The following is a 19,044-nucleotide window of genomic DNA, read 5'->3' as shown; positions in this document are numbered from 1 at the left end:
TCCATCCTCAAAGTGAAAAACTCATCAATGGGACAACTAGAACACATAAAAATTCACAAATCTAGAGCAGTGTCTACGTGGCATATTGCAGGCAGATGTGTGCACACTGCCTGCTCCCTAAGCCAACGAGACTGTTCGTGCCTGCATTTAGCCCACTGCCAAGCCCAAGTTAATGAGCCTGATGACAGGTACATTACATTAGCTCAGGCATACTCGCTGCCTGGGACAGCCCAGCAAGGGTGGGAACAGCTCATCTTCACCCACAATCTTCAATCTCTCAGTCCTCCAGGAATGCTTTGTCCTACCTAAAGTATTTGCCAAAAGACAAACCAATAATCTGATAACTAGAGTCCCTACATTTCAAAGAGGGAAAATTCAAATTGCTTATTCAGTTTAGGGTGTTAAGACTTGACAATTTAAAACTGATGACCCAGTGCCTTTTCAAATATTGGGACACTGTGGACTATTCAAGAATTAGGCTACCTGTGAATTACGTTATTTTCTTTTTATTCTGAGGAATAAATGGTTTTATCTGTTGTTGAAATCCTGTGCTTCCTCTATCTGCTTGGATGTGATGCTAAGAGGCCCTGAAAGTATCAACAAGGTTCCATAGTACCTGACAAGAGAAGTTGTCCTAAGGGAAGTATAAACACCAGAACGATCCAGCTGCCTTCTGCAAAACTACACTTTTCTTGAGAAAATGTGGCAAAAATCATCTAAGGAGATTTTTCTGACAGCCACCTGCAGTCTAAATGTTACAGAGTTGCTCAAGTTCTATCTGTTTACTTTGAAAGTAATTTGGATGATGGAGATGCTCGAGGAAATGAAAACAAGCTCTCCCACATTTTTAGTTCAGCAGGAATTACTGGGAACAGCAGAGATCTGAATCCTGGAGTGAGTCCTCTGTTCTCCCATTCAATTGTTCTTGTCATGAAACTGATTAATCTGGACACTGCGGACAATAAATCCTTTGTGAACAAAACGGTCCAGCTTTGTTTACAACAACTGGATGTTTCTATAATCCTCCTGTTAATATTTTCCCTCCAGTGTGAAAACTACACACTTGGAGTTGGTGCTTTTGACACAGAGCAAGTGGAGATGCTGCCACGTCTGGACCGTGCTGTTGGCAATGTTTCAGAGGGCACCAAAGCCTGCAGCGTGTCCTACTAATGGAACAAGCCAAGGGAAGGGCAAGGTCCTGCCACAGTCAAATCAGCAATTTCTTCAGAGTTACACGGATGCCTGTCACAGACCAGAAACTAAATCCTAGTTGTCCAAATTGGCTTTCATTCCCTTAACTACATGCTTACCCTTCCTTTATTATTTCCTATCCTCTCTTACTTGCCAGACATTTAAACAGCACCAAAAGGAGCAGAGCCTGTGTGTTGGTGTTGTATTTGCTGCTCTCTATACACAGCTCTGCCATAAATTATGCCAGCAAACCCCTCGAATGGTACATGGAGTAAAGCTTTTTGGGTCATGGCAAAGAACAAAGGATGCTGGGTTATGCACAGAGAGTGTATGGAGCTTTGGTTTCACTTCTGAAATACTGTGGTAAACTTCAAAGGAGGACCAACACAGAATTTAACAAAAAAACTGACCCCAGGCATCAGTTGATGTTCATGACGATGGAAATACTCTCTCGCTCTCCAGAAACTCTCAAGCACAGGAAGGGCAGGAGTTGCTTGACAAGCGAGTGGTCTTATGTAACAGAGTTTGGGCAAGAAACACTTTCTGAAACTACCATAAAGAGGTTAATTTTAAATGACCATTAATAGATAGTGCAATTACTACTATGGACTCCTCGAATTTGTTGCTTGATTCAAAATTTGCTTTAGTATGAACAAAAGTTTGGTCATACTAAATGTTTCAACAAGCTCACTCTTCCATTAGAAACCCAATTATGTGGTTTTGCTTTATTTTCCCCTGTACAAACTCCATCTGAGCATTCCCAGTACAAAACAAGCTTTCCACACTTAACTAAATCTCAGCAAGAGGTTGCACATGATCTTAGGCAGTGCCACAGAAACCATTCCCATTGCTAAGCACATTTATTGGAGTAATTGGAACAGAACCACTGCCACAACCAGCAGGCTAATTCCTGACGGGAGAAAAGACGTTAACTAGAGGCTGTGATTACGCCTCACAGGCACCCCCCCTGGTCTGGTATTCAGGGTTTTCACAAAAATATTTTAACATTTCACTTTTATCGAGGCACATCAATGCAACCAAGCTCCCAGGCAAAAGGACATGCTGTGGTGGTGCCAGCAATACCTCACCCTAGCTCCAACAGCAACACACAGCATGAGGAATTGTCTCCCCATGCCCCCAGCACTACCTCCATCCCTGCTCAAAGCGTCAGAGTTTTCCCAGAGCTCCACATACAAATATATTTTTGCATGATCTAGGCTTCGCGGCTGTCATGATTTTAATGCATGGTTTGCAGCCCAGTCAGGCCATTAATAAAATCCCAGTGTAAAACCTTCCCCAGATGTCAGAACTGATCACTCAGAGGTGCCCTTCAGCAGCCCCACAAGCCGTGTTGAATCTTGCTGAACTTTATGAACTACTGTTTATACAAATCCAGCAAACCAACAGTGGGATCTTCAAGCATTTCCTGAGTGATGGAGCCCTTCACGTCCCCCTTGCCTGTAAAAAGCCCCAAACCTAAACACCAGGATCGGGAAAAAGATAACCCTGGGATAAAGTGCAACTTCTCCCACAGATTTGGTTTAGGTTTTGGTTAGGCACTGAGAAGGGCATCAGTGTGGATAATAGTTCTTCAAGTAGGGGAAATTGTTCAGCACTGAAATATTTATTGAATAATTTCAGAAAACCCCAGGACTGAAAGTGAAGTAACTAGTGACGGGTCTCCTCTGCCTGCCATAAATCAGTTCTGCACTGCCAGACCACAGTACTCTGTGACAGACAGTCCAGATAGCGAGGATCATGTTCATAATTTCTAACAAAGAAATTACGGTCCATTAATCCCAAGATAAAGATAACTATTTATACTATTTTTACTTTAACAAGTACTCGGATTACCTGTGTCAGTGAATAGAATAAGGCAGAAAGCCGCATGTCCTCTAACCTTCGACTGCCGGCCCTTCACCTGGGGCATTTTCTCTTCTAAACAAGTTTGGCTCTGCCACGCCTCGCCCTACTCCTGATCCATGGAAACGGCAGCAAAAAGGGAAAAGTTTGGTAAAAGGGAGGAAATTTTTTCAGAGGGGAGGCGAAGCCGGTGACACATGGAACGAACCCCGCGGCGGAGCGGGGCCGGAGCGCCTTCCCCGAGCCTGTCGCCGGCCGGTCCTGCCCGCGCCGCCTCTCACTCACCTCGCGGAACAGCTGCTCCACGCGGGGCTGCAGCGCGTCCAGCAGCGGCCCGTGGCCGGCGGCGCCCCGCTCCTCCAGCGCGGCCACCCGGCCCTGCAGCTCCGCCGTCTTGGCGCCCAGCAGTAGGCACACGGCCACGGCGGTGAGCGAGAGCAGCAGGCACAGCGCGGAGGTGGCGGTGCCCGCCGCGCCGGCGGCGCCGCTGCCGCTGCCCGCGCTCATCACGCCGCGCTCCGCGCCGCTGCGCGGGGTCCCGCTCGGCTGCCGCCCGCCTCCCGCCGCCGGCGCATCCAGCGCCGCCCCGTGCGCGCCGCGGGCGTGGGGCCGGAGCTGCGGAGCGGCCGCTCTCCTGCGCTCGCCCCGCCAGCCCGGGTCTTAAACGGAGGAAGCGGGGGGTGGCGGCTCCCCCGCCGCCTCCCCCCGTGCTGGGGAAGGGGGGATGCTCCGAGCGCTGCCCGCCGCCCCCCATGAGGGATTACGCGGAGCAGATCCCACCCCCGCTGCCCGGCCCCCCGCGGGGACCTCTCCCCCCGGCCCCATCCCCGCCCGCCCGCGGACCCCGCGCCCCTTGAGGTCCCGGCCGTGCTGCGCAGGCGGGGCGCTGCGAGAGCCGCTCCGGAGCGCGGGGTGCCGGCCCCGCTCCGGTGCCGCTCCGGTGCCGGGGGCAGCGCTGTCCGCGGCGGGGGCGGCGGGCGCGGGCCGGGCGCCCTCCAGCGGGGTTCCCCCCGGCTCCCTTGGGGCATCCGACTTGCGAGAGGTGTCACCCGGCCGGCAGCTTTGTACCTTCGGCTCTACAGCTCGTCTGCACCGCGATTTGTTTTAGAGAAGAGACGGTAGCTGGAACCCCAACACACACCGTAACTCACTGTTATCTCAGTAGAGTGCTCCAGCTATCGTGAACCTCTGAATGAGAGAAAACTGCTCACAGATAAGAACGGAGCATCCTTATATTCTGTCGTGCTTTTTCCTTTTTCTGCTGCTACACAGAGCATCACAACTCTTAACTTAGCTATAAAACATCCTCCTGCAACTTAGTGCTTGTCTAGATTATAAGCACATGGCATACAAATTCCAGTGTACCCTTTGCCCCCAGGACACTTGCCCTTCAAAGAGTTAATCCTTACTTCTAGAATAGATGATTGAAGCCTAGGACACAGTTAGGAAATGCTACAATGTCAGTAACGCTATCAATGTCAGATTCCAATTAAGTTTGTTAATAAAACACACACACACACACACGGATAGACACAGGCTTCTTGTAGCTATTTCCAAAGCAGTTAAACCGGGCAAATCCATAGCATTTGCTGACAACCAGCTCCTGCTCTCTTACATATCCTGAAGATAAAAAGAAAACTCAAGATTTCTGTTAGACTTTCTTTTATACCTCCTTTCCACCCCTCCTTTGCATAAGCTTGCCAAGACTTTCGTTACAAGCTCTATGAGAGCGGTAGAACACGCACAGTATCATTATTTTGGTAGAGAGGCCTGGGTGCAAAGCATCTTGTCCTGCGTGACCTGAGCCCTCCAGGCAGCCCTGATATCCAGACACTGAATGAACAGGCAGGACTGATCCCTCCTGCAGCAGATGAGTTCCTGCCCCAGAAACTCAAACCCCTTTCCCTCACTTGCCTTAGATCTCACACTCTTTGCACTTCAGTGATGAAGCTTGAGCTGTTCACTTAAAAGACTGCTTATTCTTGCCCTCCATGTTTAGTAAAGTGTGTGACTGGTTCATTATGGAAATGCACACTGTTAGTCTGATCTGCCTGGCTGACCCAGTCACAGACCTTATTTTGAAGGTACAACAGCTGGAAATCTGAAGTGCAGAAATTGATATGAATGCTCTTCTAATTATTTAACAGCTATAGCTTGATCCAAACATTCAAAGATTACAAACTTCAAGTATGAAGATTACAAGCGGGGGTGGTGGTGTGTGCACATAAAAATCCATCCCCTACTAAAGACAGAAGCACCAAGAGCAGCCCTGCAGCACCAGACCCTGCCCTGGAGTGCTGCTCAGAGCTTCCCTGGGGAGCCCAGGGGCCTTGGGCTCATGTACCTGCAAACCAACACTGGTGCAGATACTGCAAGGCCTGCAAAAGCACTAGGCACCTTGCTGCAGGTGCCACATTAATTCTGATAGTGCTTTTAAATCTACTGGAAGAAGGAAGGTCAATTTAAACATGGCTTCATAACAGGGCTAAGCTGTATCTCCTTTACCAAGCACAACAAATTTCACTGCCTACGTCAACAGCTAGAAGCACTCTTTAAGGAAGAGCACACCATCTTTCCCTAATTTTGATAGAACTGTTTTATGGTTACAGTTTTATTGTTATAGCAGCATATAAACTTTTCTGCCCCCATCTGCCTTTGATTTGCATTGCTTAGCTGATACACTCAGCCAAGTCCTTGCTTTGCCTCTGAAGCTGTGGGATGGAAAGTGGAGAGAAGTTTACTCTTGTCCTCCTTAGCCCTACCGAGCTGACCTGCATGGCACAGACTGTTACATTTTCTGTCATGCCAAGCAGAAACAATGTCTTCAACACCAACATCCAAGGAAAGGAGGCGGCTATGATGAGCTGTAATCAAGCCCAGGAGGTGGCACTGGTAACAGAAGATAAGCTTTCAAAGCTTGGCCCAGCTCTATCCTACCCCCAGCACAGAGATATGCATGTCTGGAGCCTCTTGCAAATGAAGCCTCCTCGACATCAGTTTAAAATCTTACTGTGCATCAGGACTAGCTCAGCAAGCACAAAACCTGAAGTCAGGCTCACATGGAGCCGAAACAATTTAGTTTCCTTCCTTTACTGCTTGTGCAGTAAAGTCAAGATTGAAATAAATAGCCAAAACTTACTTATTACAGCCAGAACGAACTTTTCCATGGAAGGCTTCCTTCCTACTGCCTGGCAAGCCACCCATATACAGTGTCAAATGGATTAAGAGAGTTGGAGTAAAAACCATGAACTTACAGACACAGAAACCCCAACACTACCAAAGTACATTAAGGTCTTGGAAAGTTGCACCATTTTCTTCTCAACCCAGTACCAGAATTCAGGAGTCACAATTGAGAACCCAGCCACCTCCATCCTGTACAGTCTCAATGCCAGCATTTTTCAGCTCCCAAGTAACTTCATTTACCAGTAACTACAAATAAAGGTCCCCAGAAAGACATATTGAAGATGTCAGAATGATCTCATTACCACAAGAGATTAAATATGCCACAATTCTGTGGCAGGCCGTATTTCTCTGCGGCAGTACAATCTTTCTAAAAACTTATCACAAAAATGTTCATCTTTAATGACTAGAAACAATATTGAAAGTAGGAAATGTTACTTTTCAGATCTTAACTAGAAAGATTAGCTATGAATACTTAACGCTGAAAGCATCAGACAAGTTCCAAGAGCTATTTAGCTGGCTGGGGAGCAATGCATGCTATGCAATAGAAAATCAGGGAAGAGGTGACCCACAAAAGCTACCTACTTAGGATATACACTGTTTCCAACCATGTTTCAAAATGCCATCGAACCTAACCGTTATATGCAGCATAACTAGGCAGATCTTTCCTTCATGACTTATAAAAGGAGGTTTTGGGGAATGTTTCCAGAACTCCTTCAGCTAGCCGTGACCTACAGTCAGAAGGTCCACTAGCATCATCTGTAAAAGGAAAGTGGTGCAGGCTTTCAAAAATGAAAATTACTTTTATTTTTCACTTTGATACCCATAAGACTACAACTGCTCAACAAGGTAAACGTAACAGTTATACAAAACATATGTAATTATTTACAGACTTAACTGTACAAAATAATTTAAAGCTTACAAAAGTTTCATGCAACCTCTGCTGACTGACTGACACAGTCTAGGAAATCTCCTTGAAGAAGCATAGAAGATATATGAATTTATTTATTTAATGGATCAAAAAAAGGATGCTGCAAGGCTTCATCAAGAGTAATTCTTTTGGCTGGGTCATATTCCAGCATTCTGCGAACAAGGTCAAACAGACTTTGATGATCTGTGTCTTGGCAATGCATGAATTCCTGAAAGAAAAAAGCAGGAGGTATTTTAGAGAGAGCTTTTGCAACTGCAGTCTAACAGAACAATAAAAATGTTGTGTCCTACCTTCAGAGGCTTACACCGTCTCCTGACATACCGGCCTGCAGAGCTGTGCTCATCCCAGTCCAATTGGTCATGGTGAAAATAATGTTTTCTGCAGAACAAGGGAAATAACAGTAAGTTGGTACCAGTGCACACAGCAAGCAGATGCTTTTCCAAGAGGTTTTAAAATATCATTAAGTGTTCCTGAATGTATCTCTGCATTTGGGAGCTAACACTTCTTTTAGTGTGCATTTATTCATAGAGATCTGCTGCTTTTTGTTACTGCTGCCACAGTAATTAGAAAACCATAATTATTTTTTTTTTTTAGCACTACTTGAATCTATTGCAATTGCTGCTTTCCAAGCTTCTTCCTGTTTTTCAAAATGCACTATAATCAACCGGACAACTATAACAAACAATATACATTACCCAACCCAGAATTATTGGAATTCTACTTTAACATGATTACAGAATTATCTACATGAGCTGGAAAGAGGAGAGCTCATGTCCTAAGAAAGAAAACAGACCATCATATCCCAGGACCTCTAAATTGTGGACATAGAGGGGTCAGGGGAGAACCCTGTGCTGGCTGCTTCTCCTTGCCATGAAGTGAGAAACTCATGCTGAATGGAGTTATCTTTGAGGAAGAGAGGACAATCACTGAAGCACATTGTCTGAGGGATATGGAGGGGCAGCAGAAGAGGATGACAGCTGTATCAGCAAGCAAGGGACCCTCTTCTTCCTCACAATAATTATTGAGATGACATGTTCTTTGTTCTCAGAGTTTAAAGAAAAACTGATGTCTAATACTGTTCTGGTGACCATACCAAACTTAGCTTTAAAGACTTAGAAACATTAATACTCAAGTTACAGTCAAGTGGCTGACAATTCATACTAAAATCAGAACAGAGGACTACTGTCAACTACTTAATGTAATAAAAAGCCCATGAATCTTTGTTGATCTGCAGCAACTCATAGCTTACAATGGCAACTTTGCAATTTCTCTTCTAAGAGAAAATATTAGGCAACTTACCATTTCTATAATGAACATACCTGGATTTCTTGATCATGTGAGTGGGCAGAGGCCCCAATATTCTTTCCATCATTGCCAGGTGTTCTTTACTGTCATGAGTCTGTGTGGAAAAACCAATGAAAGCACTTAGCACATTTTTCTCCTCTGAGCCACTTGGTAACAACACTCAAACTGCAAACAAGATTTTGCCAGAGCACTATCACAGCATCTTTAAGCACTGCCACCTTCGATTACTAAAAACGGATTATGCAATGCAGATTATACAACACTTTCCACAGTCAGGATGACCTTTGAACAACAGTTCATAAACCAAATACTGTACAAATGTTTTCTTGACTCAATTCCAGCCGTATCGTGACAGTCTTCTTCCCTCAAAATGCCAGAAAAGATCATCTTAGATACTCTGAAGGAGATATCCAAGATGTAACATTTGCTTGTATGGAAGATTGTTTTCAAAGTTCATCTATATAATCCTTAAAAGTTCATGGAGTCATGCCTTTTACATAGTTAAGTCCGTGTTATTAACAGATTAAAATCAGTAGTCTGTAAGAAACACGTTCTACTTAAGCTTACGTACACACCTGAAACACTGTAAATCCCAGGTAATACTCAATCAGAATACATCCAATACTCCACACATCACATGGCTGAGACCATCCCAGTGCTGCAAAATAAGCATAGCTTGTTTTACTTTTTAGTATATTCTCAAAATCTGTAACCCACAAAAGTACATGTCCAGTTTCCATACATTTACTGATGCCCAACTTCCCCTCCCACACCCCCCCTCAAACCCTGGTGTTTGTTTCTCGTTTTAGAGTATTTCTTTTATTGTTTACTCTCACTTCTACCGTCACCATCTAAGAGATGACTGACTACCAGAACCATGAGCAATTAGTCCGGTTTATGAAGTAAAGACATCTAAATGAACTGCAATGAACTTACAAAAGGTTTAAGTCTTTACTGACCTAAAATAACCTCGGGAGCTCTGTAATGTCTTGTAGACACTAATGTGCTATGATGCTCATCATCAAAAGTTGCGCTTCCAAAATCAACGACTTTGATGTCTGTGTTTTTTAAAGTGCGTTCATCTCGTTTCTGCAAGAAATCAAAATGCCGTTAATATTTTTCAAAAGCATGCTTAGGCAAAAGGCATTCACATTATCTTCAAAGTACCAGCTAGCATAAAATGTGTAACAAAACATTTTCTCCAAATACTTAAATTCCTATGCAGCTCAAGGCTCCAAGGAAGAAGAGTGTGCAACAAAGATTTCGTCTCAATACCTAAAACAGCTGAGTAAAGACCATTCACAGTAGCGAGAGTTCTTTTTCTCTTTTGTTAACCTTAAGTTAACTTCAGTTACTTGTTATCCCTGTCTTTTTTAAAGAGAAGTTTCAATGAGGATAGAAGCAGTGCAGTTGAAGTTGGGAGAAACAAAGAACAAGCTTACCATTTTGGCATTGTACTTCACTATGTAATCAGACTCCACAAACAAGATATTTTCAGGCTTTAAATCTGTGTGAGTTAGTTTATTATGGTGTAGAACTACAAGGAAAAAGAGAACAGTAGTCCATAATTTACACATTAAATTCCTAAAAGAGAAACCAAAACACATTCATGTATTTGAAAGGAGTATTGAAATTTACTTACAGTTTATAGACTGGCAAATTTGATAGGCCATATTCCTAATGTCATTAATATGAAATGGTAGAAAGCTGTTTTCCTTAATAAAGTCGTAAGTACTGAGCCCCAGTAGCTCAAAAACAATACAGACATGGCCATGGTGATCAAACCACTCCAGCATCTGGACGCAGCGGCTTAAAAGAGAAAATTAAAAAAAACAAATTAAAATCAATTGAATAATTACTTTCCTCAAATCCTGGGTATGCTGACTACTCAAATTTCATACTTACAAATTGCTGCTTGGATCCATGTTGTTCAAGTGTTCCAACACCTGTATTTCTGAACGGGCTGCCTCCCGGTATCGACCAACATTTTTCACTATTTTAACTGCTACATGCATTCCTCTCCTGGAAAATAAAGTAAAGCATGTCAAACTGGATCAATTATTGTTAAATACCCACAACCCCAAAGCAGCTTGATTTTAATAAAAGAAACACAGGACGATTAAAGGTCATGGACAATTATGAGCTGGATTAGGGGAATTTGATTTAAGCATGCTGCACTCAACCAGAACAGTTTTTATAAAAAAAAGTAATCATGATCTTTCCTTTCTCAAGTACTTATAGTAATATGCTTTATTAATGACTTCGCAGTGCTATTAGCTCATCTGGAGCACAATAAACATTGGCAATCTGCCAGTAGAATGATTAAAAAACTAACAAAGTTCTCATTTGAACAAAAGTACTACAAAAATTTGACAGTCTTTTTCCTGGCAACTTGCACAACTTGGCCTGGCTCTTTTCCAGTGCTCTTATGGAATCAGGGGAATTGAGTAATTTCTGAAGTTTGGATCGTGAGCATTTCATACCAGTGAACACTGCCCTGAACTGAATGCCTGCATGCATTCAGACTGCAAGGCTGTTACTTAAATGGAACACAGAAACAGCTCCTTCTGTCCCATTCGCTCTCAATTTTGTCTCTGTAGGGCTCCTTCAATTTTAACAGAATTCAATTTCAATTCAGAACACCCTCTGCCCTCACAACATAAATTCCAGAACAGACTTAACCTATGAAATGACAGAACAAACAAACCAAAGGTAGGGGAAAAGATACTAAAACCATGTCATAGAACTGCTGATATAAAACATACAATTAAAATAGTCTGAGTTCTAACTGTTAGAACGTATGGAATTAATGGAAATACAGTTAAGTTTCTTCTCCTTCACCACACATGCTACTACACAGGAGCAATTATTCCATTAAAAGAGTACTGGACACTAGGTTACTGCTGACTAAAAAAAATTTAAAGGACAATTTTGATTACAAAAACTGAGGAAAGCAATTTACAGCTCAACCAATTCCAAGCAACTGCTTTCCAGAAACTGCTTCCACTAAGAACCAAAACTACTTTCTCAGTATCTCACTGCATCATCTTTAAAAGTCTCCCAATCTAATTCTGCATTCTTTAGCTGCTCTCATTCTCCAGTTACAGCAACAGCACTTAGTAGATACAGAAAAATGAAACATATCAATCATTAAAAAGGGCATTTGGATTGCAACTTCCTCTTGAAAAAAGAACGTCCTTAAGCTTTAATTTCTGATGTAAGTATCTTTTATCATGAGATCCACTGATAAAGATAACCCAACACTTACATATCATGATCTATGCACTCCACTACTTTTCCAAAAGCTCCTTCTCCCAAAGTTGCAACAATTTCATCTAAAAAGAACAAAGATAAGTTAGAATTATACAACTACTTAAAGGAGAATAAACATATTAATGTAGATTTAAAAATGTGCCATTACAAAAGCATAATTACTTTAAATTTCAGCATCAGAATGCATTATTTTATTGGACAGGAGTCATGAAAACAGTTAGCCAAAAACTATCTCTTGTGCTAATCTCAAGTTCATTTACTAATTGGAACTTTTTGACCACAGTATTTAAATTCTACAGAAAAGAAGATATGCAAAAAAACAAAAAAGCACAAAAAAAAACAGAACAAAAAGAGCAATGAGATTTCTTTAGCCCCCCTCCTCTGATATACTATTCTAAACAGATTTTTTTCTGAAAAGTTTTTTAAAAGTGTTGAAAAATGTTCTATACATCTTGCTCTTAGAACGTCTCCACTTTCACAGATCAGGTGACCCTCCTCATCATCCTCTACACTCCTGGATCTTTTCCTTCGGTGACTCTTCTGGAAACGGCACCAAGATCGTCCAGCCAATCAATATATCAGAGTGAATTCAGGGCAGAATACGCAATTCATTCAGCGGGGAGATATTCAGGCATTCAGTTACACACCAGGCCACGAACAGTTGGCAGGAGCAATTTCAAATTCAGTCCCCAGAAATTCACAGGGCACAGTTTATGTTACAGAAGAAAAACATGGCAAGGAACAGATTTTCAGATAAATACTTAAAGTGATACAAGCAACAGAAAAAAAACAACACAATTTTGTCTCTCAAACAGTGGCTTAATTGAAGACAGATTAAGACTGCAACACTGCTATTTCTAATACTTTGCTAGCAAATAGCAAAAGCCAGTATTTATTTGCATACCTAAGCTCTCAGTCAGGTGAAATGTTTCTATTCTTAAAACATCCACTCATGTAAACAATTTTACTTCCCCCATGTTTAGAGAGGGGAGAAAAACTACTCGGAAGTCCTTCATTTGCATTACAGAATCTAACACACCTTGCTGTTCTACTGCAGAAAAGTGGTATAAAACACCTGGAGCTGCAGATGCATCAGTGGGCATCACAACAACCATGAGAAATTCAGAGAGCACACCTTCAAAGAAGGCAAGCAGCAAACTTATCCCATCTCACTAAGACATTAGGTGCCATTAGCTGGGCACAGGGCTTATCAAAGCTTTCTGGAGTTAGGTGTAGAATTGTTCACATCAGTTTACCAGACATGCACATTCGTACTTTAAATTCATGTTAAAAAGGCATGTCATCTCAATTCAGCAATAGGGTGGACAGCATCTCAACCTACCTTAAAAAACACAGTTCACTATGCTGCAAACCTAAGTGACAACTGTACTTCAAAACAGGACAGTTACCTGTCTTCAATTTCAAGACAACATTTTTCAGATCAATCCCAGTGATTTTGACTACCAACCACCTACATTCCCAGTGTACAACTAGTACTGAGGATCCCAACCCCCCACCCAACACAGATCCAACAATCTCAACTAATAACATATTTACATGCTCCACAAACAGACTCAAATAAATACAAATGCTTTTTTAATAACGTATTTCTTAAAGTACCGTGGATCAGGAATTGCAGCTCTAGCACTCATTTAAGAAGTCTATTACCACTAATTCATTAATAATAAAGTTAAAAATTACTCATACCGAATGCGATTGGTGACTGGAGCAATGATGTCTCTTATGCTTCCTTTTATGACTACTTTTCCTGCTCCGACCAGAGGATTTGCTATAGTGATGATGGTGACTCTTTTCATAGTCTCTGTGATAATGCCTGTGGTCATACACTTCACAGAAGTCATTTCTGTATTCCTCAACATATCTCCGGTCATGATGGTCTCTTTCATTTATGGCTCTATCGTCCAAATAATGACTGAAAATATATTTTAAGTGAATGTTCTCCACTTCAAAAACTTGAGGTTCCAACAAGATAAGTGACCTGAGCTGAGTTACACAGTATCTGTCTTTACAGCAGAAATGTTTTTTAATTGAATCCCTCCCCAGAAATAGTGGAGCTTTTGATGTTACTTTATTAGGAATTTAACAACACTGTCAGTCTCAAATACATGGCGGCCATCCACATGAACAATGTATGATCTGTCCACAGATTGCATAGCAAGAAACTCAGACTTAAAAAGGAGAAACACTTCCTAAAATATACTGAGCAACTTCATTACAACATTAAGTCACATGATAAACCACTTTCAATACAGAAATCATCCCTCCTATGCTTTCAAAGCTCCAGGTGTTAAATAAAACCTAGAGAGAGAAAATAGAGAAATAGCATTGTTCTAAGTGCCCTGCAACCAACATTAAAACCTCAGAGATTATCTGGAACCAAGATCTTTTTGCACAGAAAACAGACCATTAAGAAAGCTGCTGAGGCACAGAGTTCCCTTACTGCTGTACGCCTACTCCTTCCAGCATTTAATAAGCATAAGTATGAGCTTTTAAAATAATTCCATTGGATCTTTTCAAAGAAAAAAAAAACAAACAAAACAAGACAAAACAGAAAAACACATCTTTCCAGTGAAAGCAATGTGGGAGAAGAAACAAATCACTTCCAACTTAGTAAGAGAAATTCATACTTACCATTGCATTAAATAATTAAACAAACTTTCTCCTTTTGTTCACATTAAATTAAAAGGCATCCTCTTCACTTGAAATTTAATACTGATTATACTCAATACAAATATTTGACTGACACCACTGAGACAAATTAGTAACATTTACTTGCTTTTATTCAAGAATTTCTATTTAATGGTTCAGGTGCTGTGTTAACAACTACTTATCAGGCTTGTCTTAAGTGAGCCAAACCATAAGGAACTGACAACTCTGGGTATTCAAAAACTCCTACCCTGAAAGCAAATTTACTTTAGACATGGTAAAAAACATTTGCACTACTCAGTTCAGAGTCTTATACCTTTCTGAAATGCGACTGGGTTTATAGTGCTTGCTCTCTTGGCCACTGCTGTGGGACCTCTTTCTGCGTTTGCGGCTGCTACTGTGCTTCCTCTGATCCCAGCTCCTTCTGTCGTCCCACTCAGGGCAATGAGATTGCTTTGAATGCCTCATCTCCCACTGGAAAATACAGTAAAAATAACTCTTATATATCAACAAACACACATGTAGGTACAAGTGAACAGTGGTAGTTTGATCAAGTATGACAGAACTAAAAACACCCATTTTTCCTCTGTTCCCTCCCCCCATTATTTCGGTTTGGCGAGCAGACACAGCTCCCTCATCCCAACACTCACACTGTTATGAAACACAAATCGTGATTAAATAGGCCAACTCATCTTCATTTAATAGCTTCAAACATGTCATTAAAGCCTGTTTTGAATAAATTCTCAAGTGACTAAACACGACACTATCCTTAAAGAGCCTTCTAATGAAAGAAACCTTCCTCTCCAAACATCCTCTAACAAGAAAACCTAGATTTAGGCCTACTATACTATAAAGTTACTACATGAAAATCAAGTATGCACAATCAATCTAAAAACTTCTCTCACTAAGCTATTTACAGACCACCAGGAAATAGTCACTTTTAGCAACAACCACTGTGAACTCTGATGGATTAACACATCTTTGGAGCACCTGGAGCCAAGTCAAAACTTTTGCACCCTATTAGCATGCAGGACTGTGGGTGTTCTACAGTTCAGCTGATTTGCCAAAGACAAAACCCACCAGCTTCTCTTGCTGGATGTTAGGTGCAGGAATTCTTTGTTCAAGCAGGTACATGCACAACTGAAAAAAAAAAAGGCAAAGTAAAACACGGCTGTAGAATTAAAGAGCATAACAAAACCAACTGTTATTTGTTTACTCATCTGCAGCAGGAGTTTTCTGAAAGTAAGCATAACCTTCTATATCTACTCCAGAACATTCCAAAGAATGAATTTATACAAGATAAAAAAAATTTTCTGCAGTAAGCAGTGACAGTGAGAAGAGTAGTTAAGAGACAATGACAGCAACAGAGTAGAAAAATCATGACTGTAAATCATGTGTAAATTGTGCAAATCCGTGTAAATTTACAGAGAACAATGCCTCTTTACAAAGAGAAGGCAATAAGATGGAAACTCCTAGAACATGCAAACGATAGGCCTATTGTGAAAAAAAAAAGGTTTTTTTGGTACTTTCAGAAGATCTGTGAAAGGCCGGTATTTAAAAAAAAACTAAAAAAACCGACAGACACCTGGGACAAAGTTTTTTAAATCAAAAACATATTAACAAATGTGCAAAATAAGTGTGTGAGTGATGATTCACAAAGTCTTACTCACTTGTGAGATCCTAATAAAAAGGAAATATACTAATGTAGCAAATAACAAACAAAAACACCTGAAAAAAATTAAAAAACCTGAAAAAATTAAAATTAATTAAAAATTAAACTTGGTGTTTCATTTACATACTTTAATTTCCTCTCTTACACAGCTCCGAAGCCATTTTCCTTTATTTTCACCTAACTCAGGTTCTGAAGCACACTCAGGTTTCAGTTACTCTTGAGGTGCAGAGCTCCACTCAATTATAGGTGAACTGAAAATTCTACTTATGGTTGCTTGGAATTTTTTTTGCTTTCCCTATTTGGCAGAAGGCAGGCTGCACTAAAGCTCTGTAATGAACAACTACCTAAATAAAATCACCATTAAACTGTCCTGCAGAGCAGGACTTGGGGGCAAGAAGGATGGTTATCGGACACAGGAAACCGGAGAAAATGCTTTGTTGAAGACTAACTGCTACAACCAAATGCACACAGCATTACTGAAATTAAGATAAAAACTGCAAATTCTGTCCCTAAAGGAGCCAGTAAATTTCAATGAGGAAGAAATGGCCAGAATCGGTCAGAGTCCATTTTAAGGTAGAAGCCACCTTAAAGTTTTTGACTACGGTGCTCTATCTGATTTTATGCGGCGAAGAACTTCACTTATGTAATACTGACAGCTGCCACGAACATATGCATTCCTGTAGCATGTGGAACTAATCCATATCACAGGCAGCTTTCACTCCCACATTTTGCCATAAGGTTCCTCAAGCAGGAGCCATTCCCCTTTTGAACAGATCCGTACACATAAGGGCCACGAAAGCCCTAGCGTAAAGCTGCCTACACAGCAATTTCTTAATGCCTCTCCCCAAAATCTTGGCAGGCAGAGGAGGTCAAAGGCTTACTCCTTTGCGATGGCCAAAGTCCGACACCGCAGAGCCTGGAGGTGACCCCCACCACCCCAAGGCAGGGGCACCGAGCCCATTTCCACGCCACATTCCCCCGGGAGGCCTCCGGGGCCGGCAGGGGAGGAAGGGCCGGTCCCCGCCGCCACCTGGGCGGGAGCCAGGCACGGCCGGGCCGGGTGAGCCCAGCTCCGCCCGCCCCAGCCCTCCGCACCTCCGCGGAGACCCCGACAGAGCTCCTGTGCCGAGAATCCTCCTCCCCCTCAACATCTCCTGGAGCAGCGCTGTCCGCGCTGCGGAGACAACGCAAGCAGCTCTTCCACCCCACCCCCCGCCCTGCGTCCCCCTCCGTTTCCCCGCTGCTTCGTCCCCCCGGAAACAGAAAGCAGTGAAGAAAAAAGCGAAGGTGAACGGAGAACGAAGAAAAGCCGCCCTCACCACTTACAACTGGAACAGAAAGCGAGCGAGCTCCGTGTCCGCCCTGCACGCACAGACAAAATGGCGGCTGCGAGCACGGAGAAGCTCCTTCCTCCTTCTCCCTCGTTCTCGCGGCGTCTGTGCGCCGTGACGTCAGACGCATAGCGTAAGGGCCGGCAGGGCGGGAGAGCCGAAGAGAGGCCCCGCCTCCACGGCCCGCCCCTGGGGCGGTGCTGTTGTCATGGCGGCAGCTCTGAGGGGAGAGGAGTGGTGTTCGTCCTGTGCTGCCCTGTGCCGTCCCGTCCCACTTCACATGCTGGGCATCGACTTTATCCAAATCTTCATGGCTTTGTAAGCCAACTTCGTGGAGGAGTTCAAGCACCGAGGGCGAGTTCAGAGGCCACTCCAGAGCTGTGGGCCTGCCCTCCCCTGGTGCCTCATAAAACGCGTGTCGCGGTGCAGAAATTACCAATTAGTCCCAACCGGCAACTAATTCCTTCTAATGAACTCGCCATACGCGGTGTTTAAGCAGTTTGGTGTGTGGGTTGATTCCGCAGTTAGGCCTGGCTTCAGGCTCACAGTTTTCTCTGTGCGAGTCGTTCCCGTGTGACGCTCACAGTAAAAACCCCCAATAAAATACTTTATCTGCTGAAGCCTGCAATTTGGAAGTGCCCCCTGCGCCGTGTGTAATAGTATGGATTGCTGTGGTTTCCTGTGGATTCCTGACTCATTCCGGAGCACGTGTGGGATGGCGGATCCAGCTGCGGCCCGTCCTGGCACAGGTAAAACGCAGTGTCCCAGGCACTGCGGGCTTAGTGCTGCTCTGCGCAGGGAAAACTTGGTATCACCAAGTCCTCCTGCCGTCATACAGGCAGAATTAATAAGACCAAAGAGATTGTTACGAAGTAAAGAAAAAGCAAACCCCAAAATTCGGAAAAGTTGAACTGAAGTGCAAGCTTCAGATTTAGGAACGATGCATTATCTCGAGAAAATCACAATCTCTGAAGGTTAATGGGTAAACTGAAAAATTCCTGAACTCAGTGACTCTTTCCCAGAATAGTTTTAGCAAGTATTACTTCTAATACAGTAAGGTTTTGCAGCTGAAGCAAAATCCAGACTAGCTAAGGTGTAATGTACTTTTAATTTAATGAGCGCTGGTGTCTTTTTAATGTCAGTCCCCAATAACATTAGTAAATTGTTCTAACATGAGAACATACTTTTGCATTTGTGGTTTTATGATTTTCATTAAAATTCATTTGCCAACAAGATAACCATTTAAACCTGGTTTGCACTAGAGTGGAAATCCTGTTCCTCTTGTTTGGTGTTTTTTCGGTTTTGTTTTTTTGGTTTTGTTTGATTGGTTGGTTTTTTTAAGAACAAAAACTAAGGTACAGAGCATTTACACCTGTTTGTTGCCCCCTATATTTTAAAAAATGTTTTAACCTCATAATTCATGTTGTATACCAAATCTGTTAATGCCAAATATGGCTTTGGTGCCATTGCTTCACTGTTTCTCATTTAGCGCCTAAATGATTGGTTATTATTTATAAAAAACTAGTATTATCTGCCAAGCATTAAGAGTTTTCCCAACATCCACTGATAATGTCTGAGGAATTCTTTCAGACTACATGCAGCACAAAAAAGATAGAAGCATAAAATTAAGT

General features: G+C 42.6%; 2 protein-coding genes across 3 annotated transcripts in view; both read right to left on the bottom strand.

Annotated features, from left to right (window-relative positions):
* The window catches only part of COL23A1 (collagen type XXIII alpha 1 chain), a 173,249-nt gene extending 169,688 nt beyond the window's left edge, over positions 1-3,561 (bottom strand). The window contains exon 1 of the mRNA XM_088174022.1: positions 3,340-3,561. Within this exon, the coding sequence (XP_088030148.1) occupies positions 3,340-3,561 (222 nt within the window). The remainder of the gene's footprint in view (positions 1-3,339) is intronic.
* A 3,456-nt stretch (positions 3,562-7,017) lies between these two features.
* Positions 7,018-17,554, bottom strand: CLK4 (CDC like kinase 4). 2 transcript variants are annotated; one of them, XM_088173670.1, is made up of 14 exons: positions 17,409-17,554; positions 15,491-15,550; positions 14,727-14,884; positions 13,451-13,676; positions 12,193-12,283; positions 11,739-11,805; positions 10,376-10,492; positions 10,113-10,279; positions 9,913-10,007; positions 9,430-9,559; positions 9,046-9,128; positions 8,485-8,564; positions 7,456-7,543; positions 7,018-7,373 (listed from the first exon to the last, which is right to left on the bottom strand). In XM_088173670.1, the coding sequence occupies exons 1-14, from the start codon at positions 17,541-17,543 to the stop codon at positions 7,236-7,238; spliced, it is 1,635 nt and encodes a 544-aa protein (XP_088029796.1). In that variant the 5' UTR covers positions 17,544-17,554; the 3' UTR covers positions 7,018-7,235. The 2 variants fall into 2 exon arrangements, with proteins under 2 accessions (XP_088029796.1, XP_014738867.1); XM_014883381.2 differs by having other exon boundaries at positions 17,402-17,548.
* Between the last annotated feature and the right edge of the window lie 1,490 nt (positions 17,555-19,044).

The sequence above is a fragment of the Sturnus vulgaris genome, chromosome 15 (genome assembly GCF_052056855.1).
Source record: "Sturnus vulgaris isolate bStuVul1 chromosome 15, bStuVul1.hap1, whole genome shotgun sequence".
In the NCBI taxonomy this organism is placed as follows: Eukaryota; Metazoa; Chordata; class Aves; order Passeriformes; family Sturnidae; genus Sturnus; species Sturnus vulgaris.
Note: the sequence above shows the minus strand (reverse complement) of the source record. Positions and strands in the feature narration are given on the sequence as shown.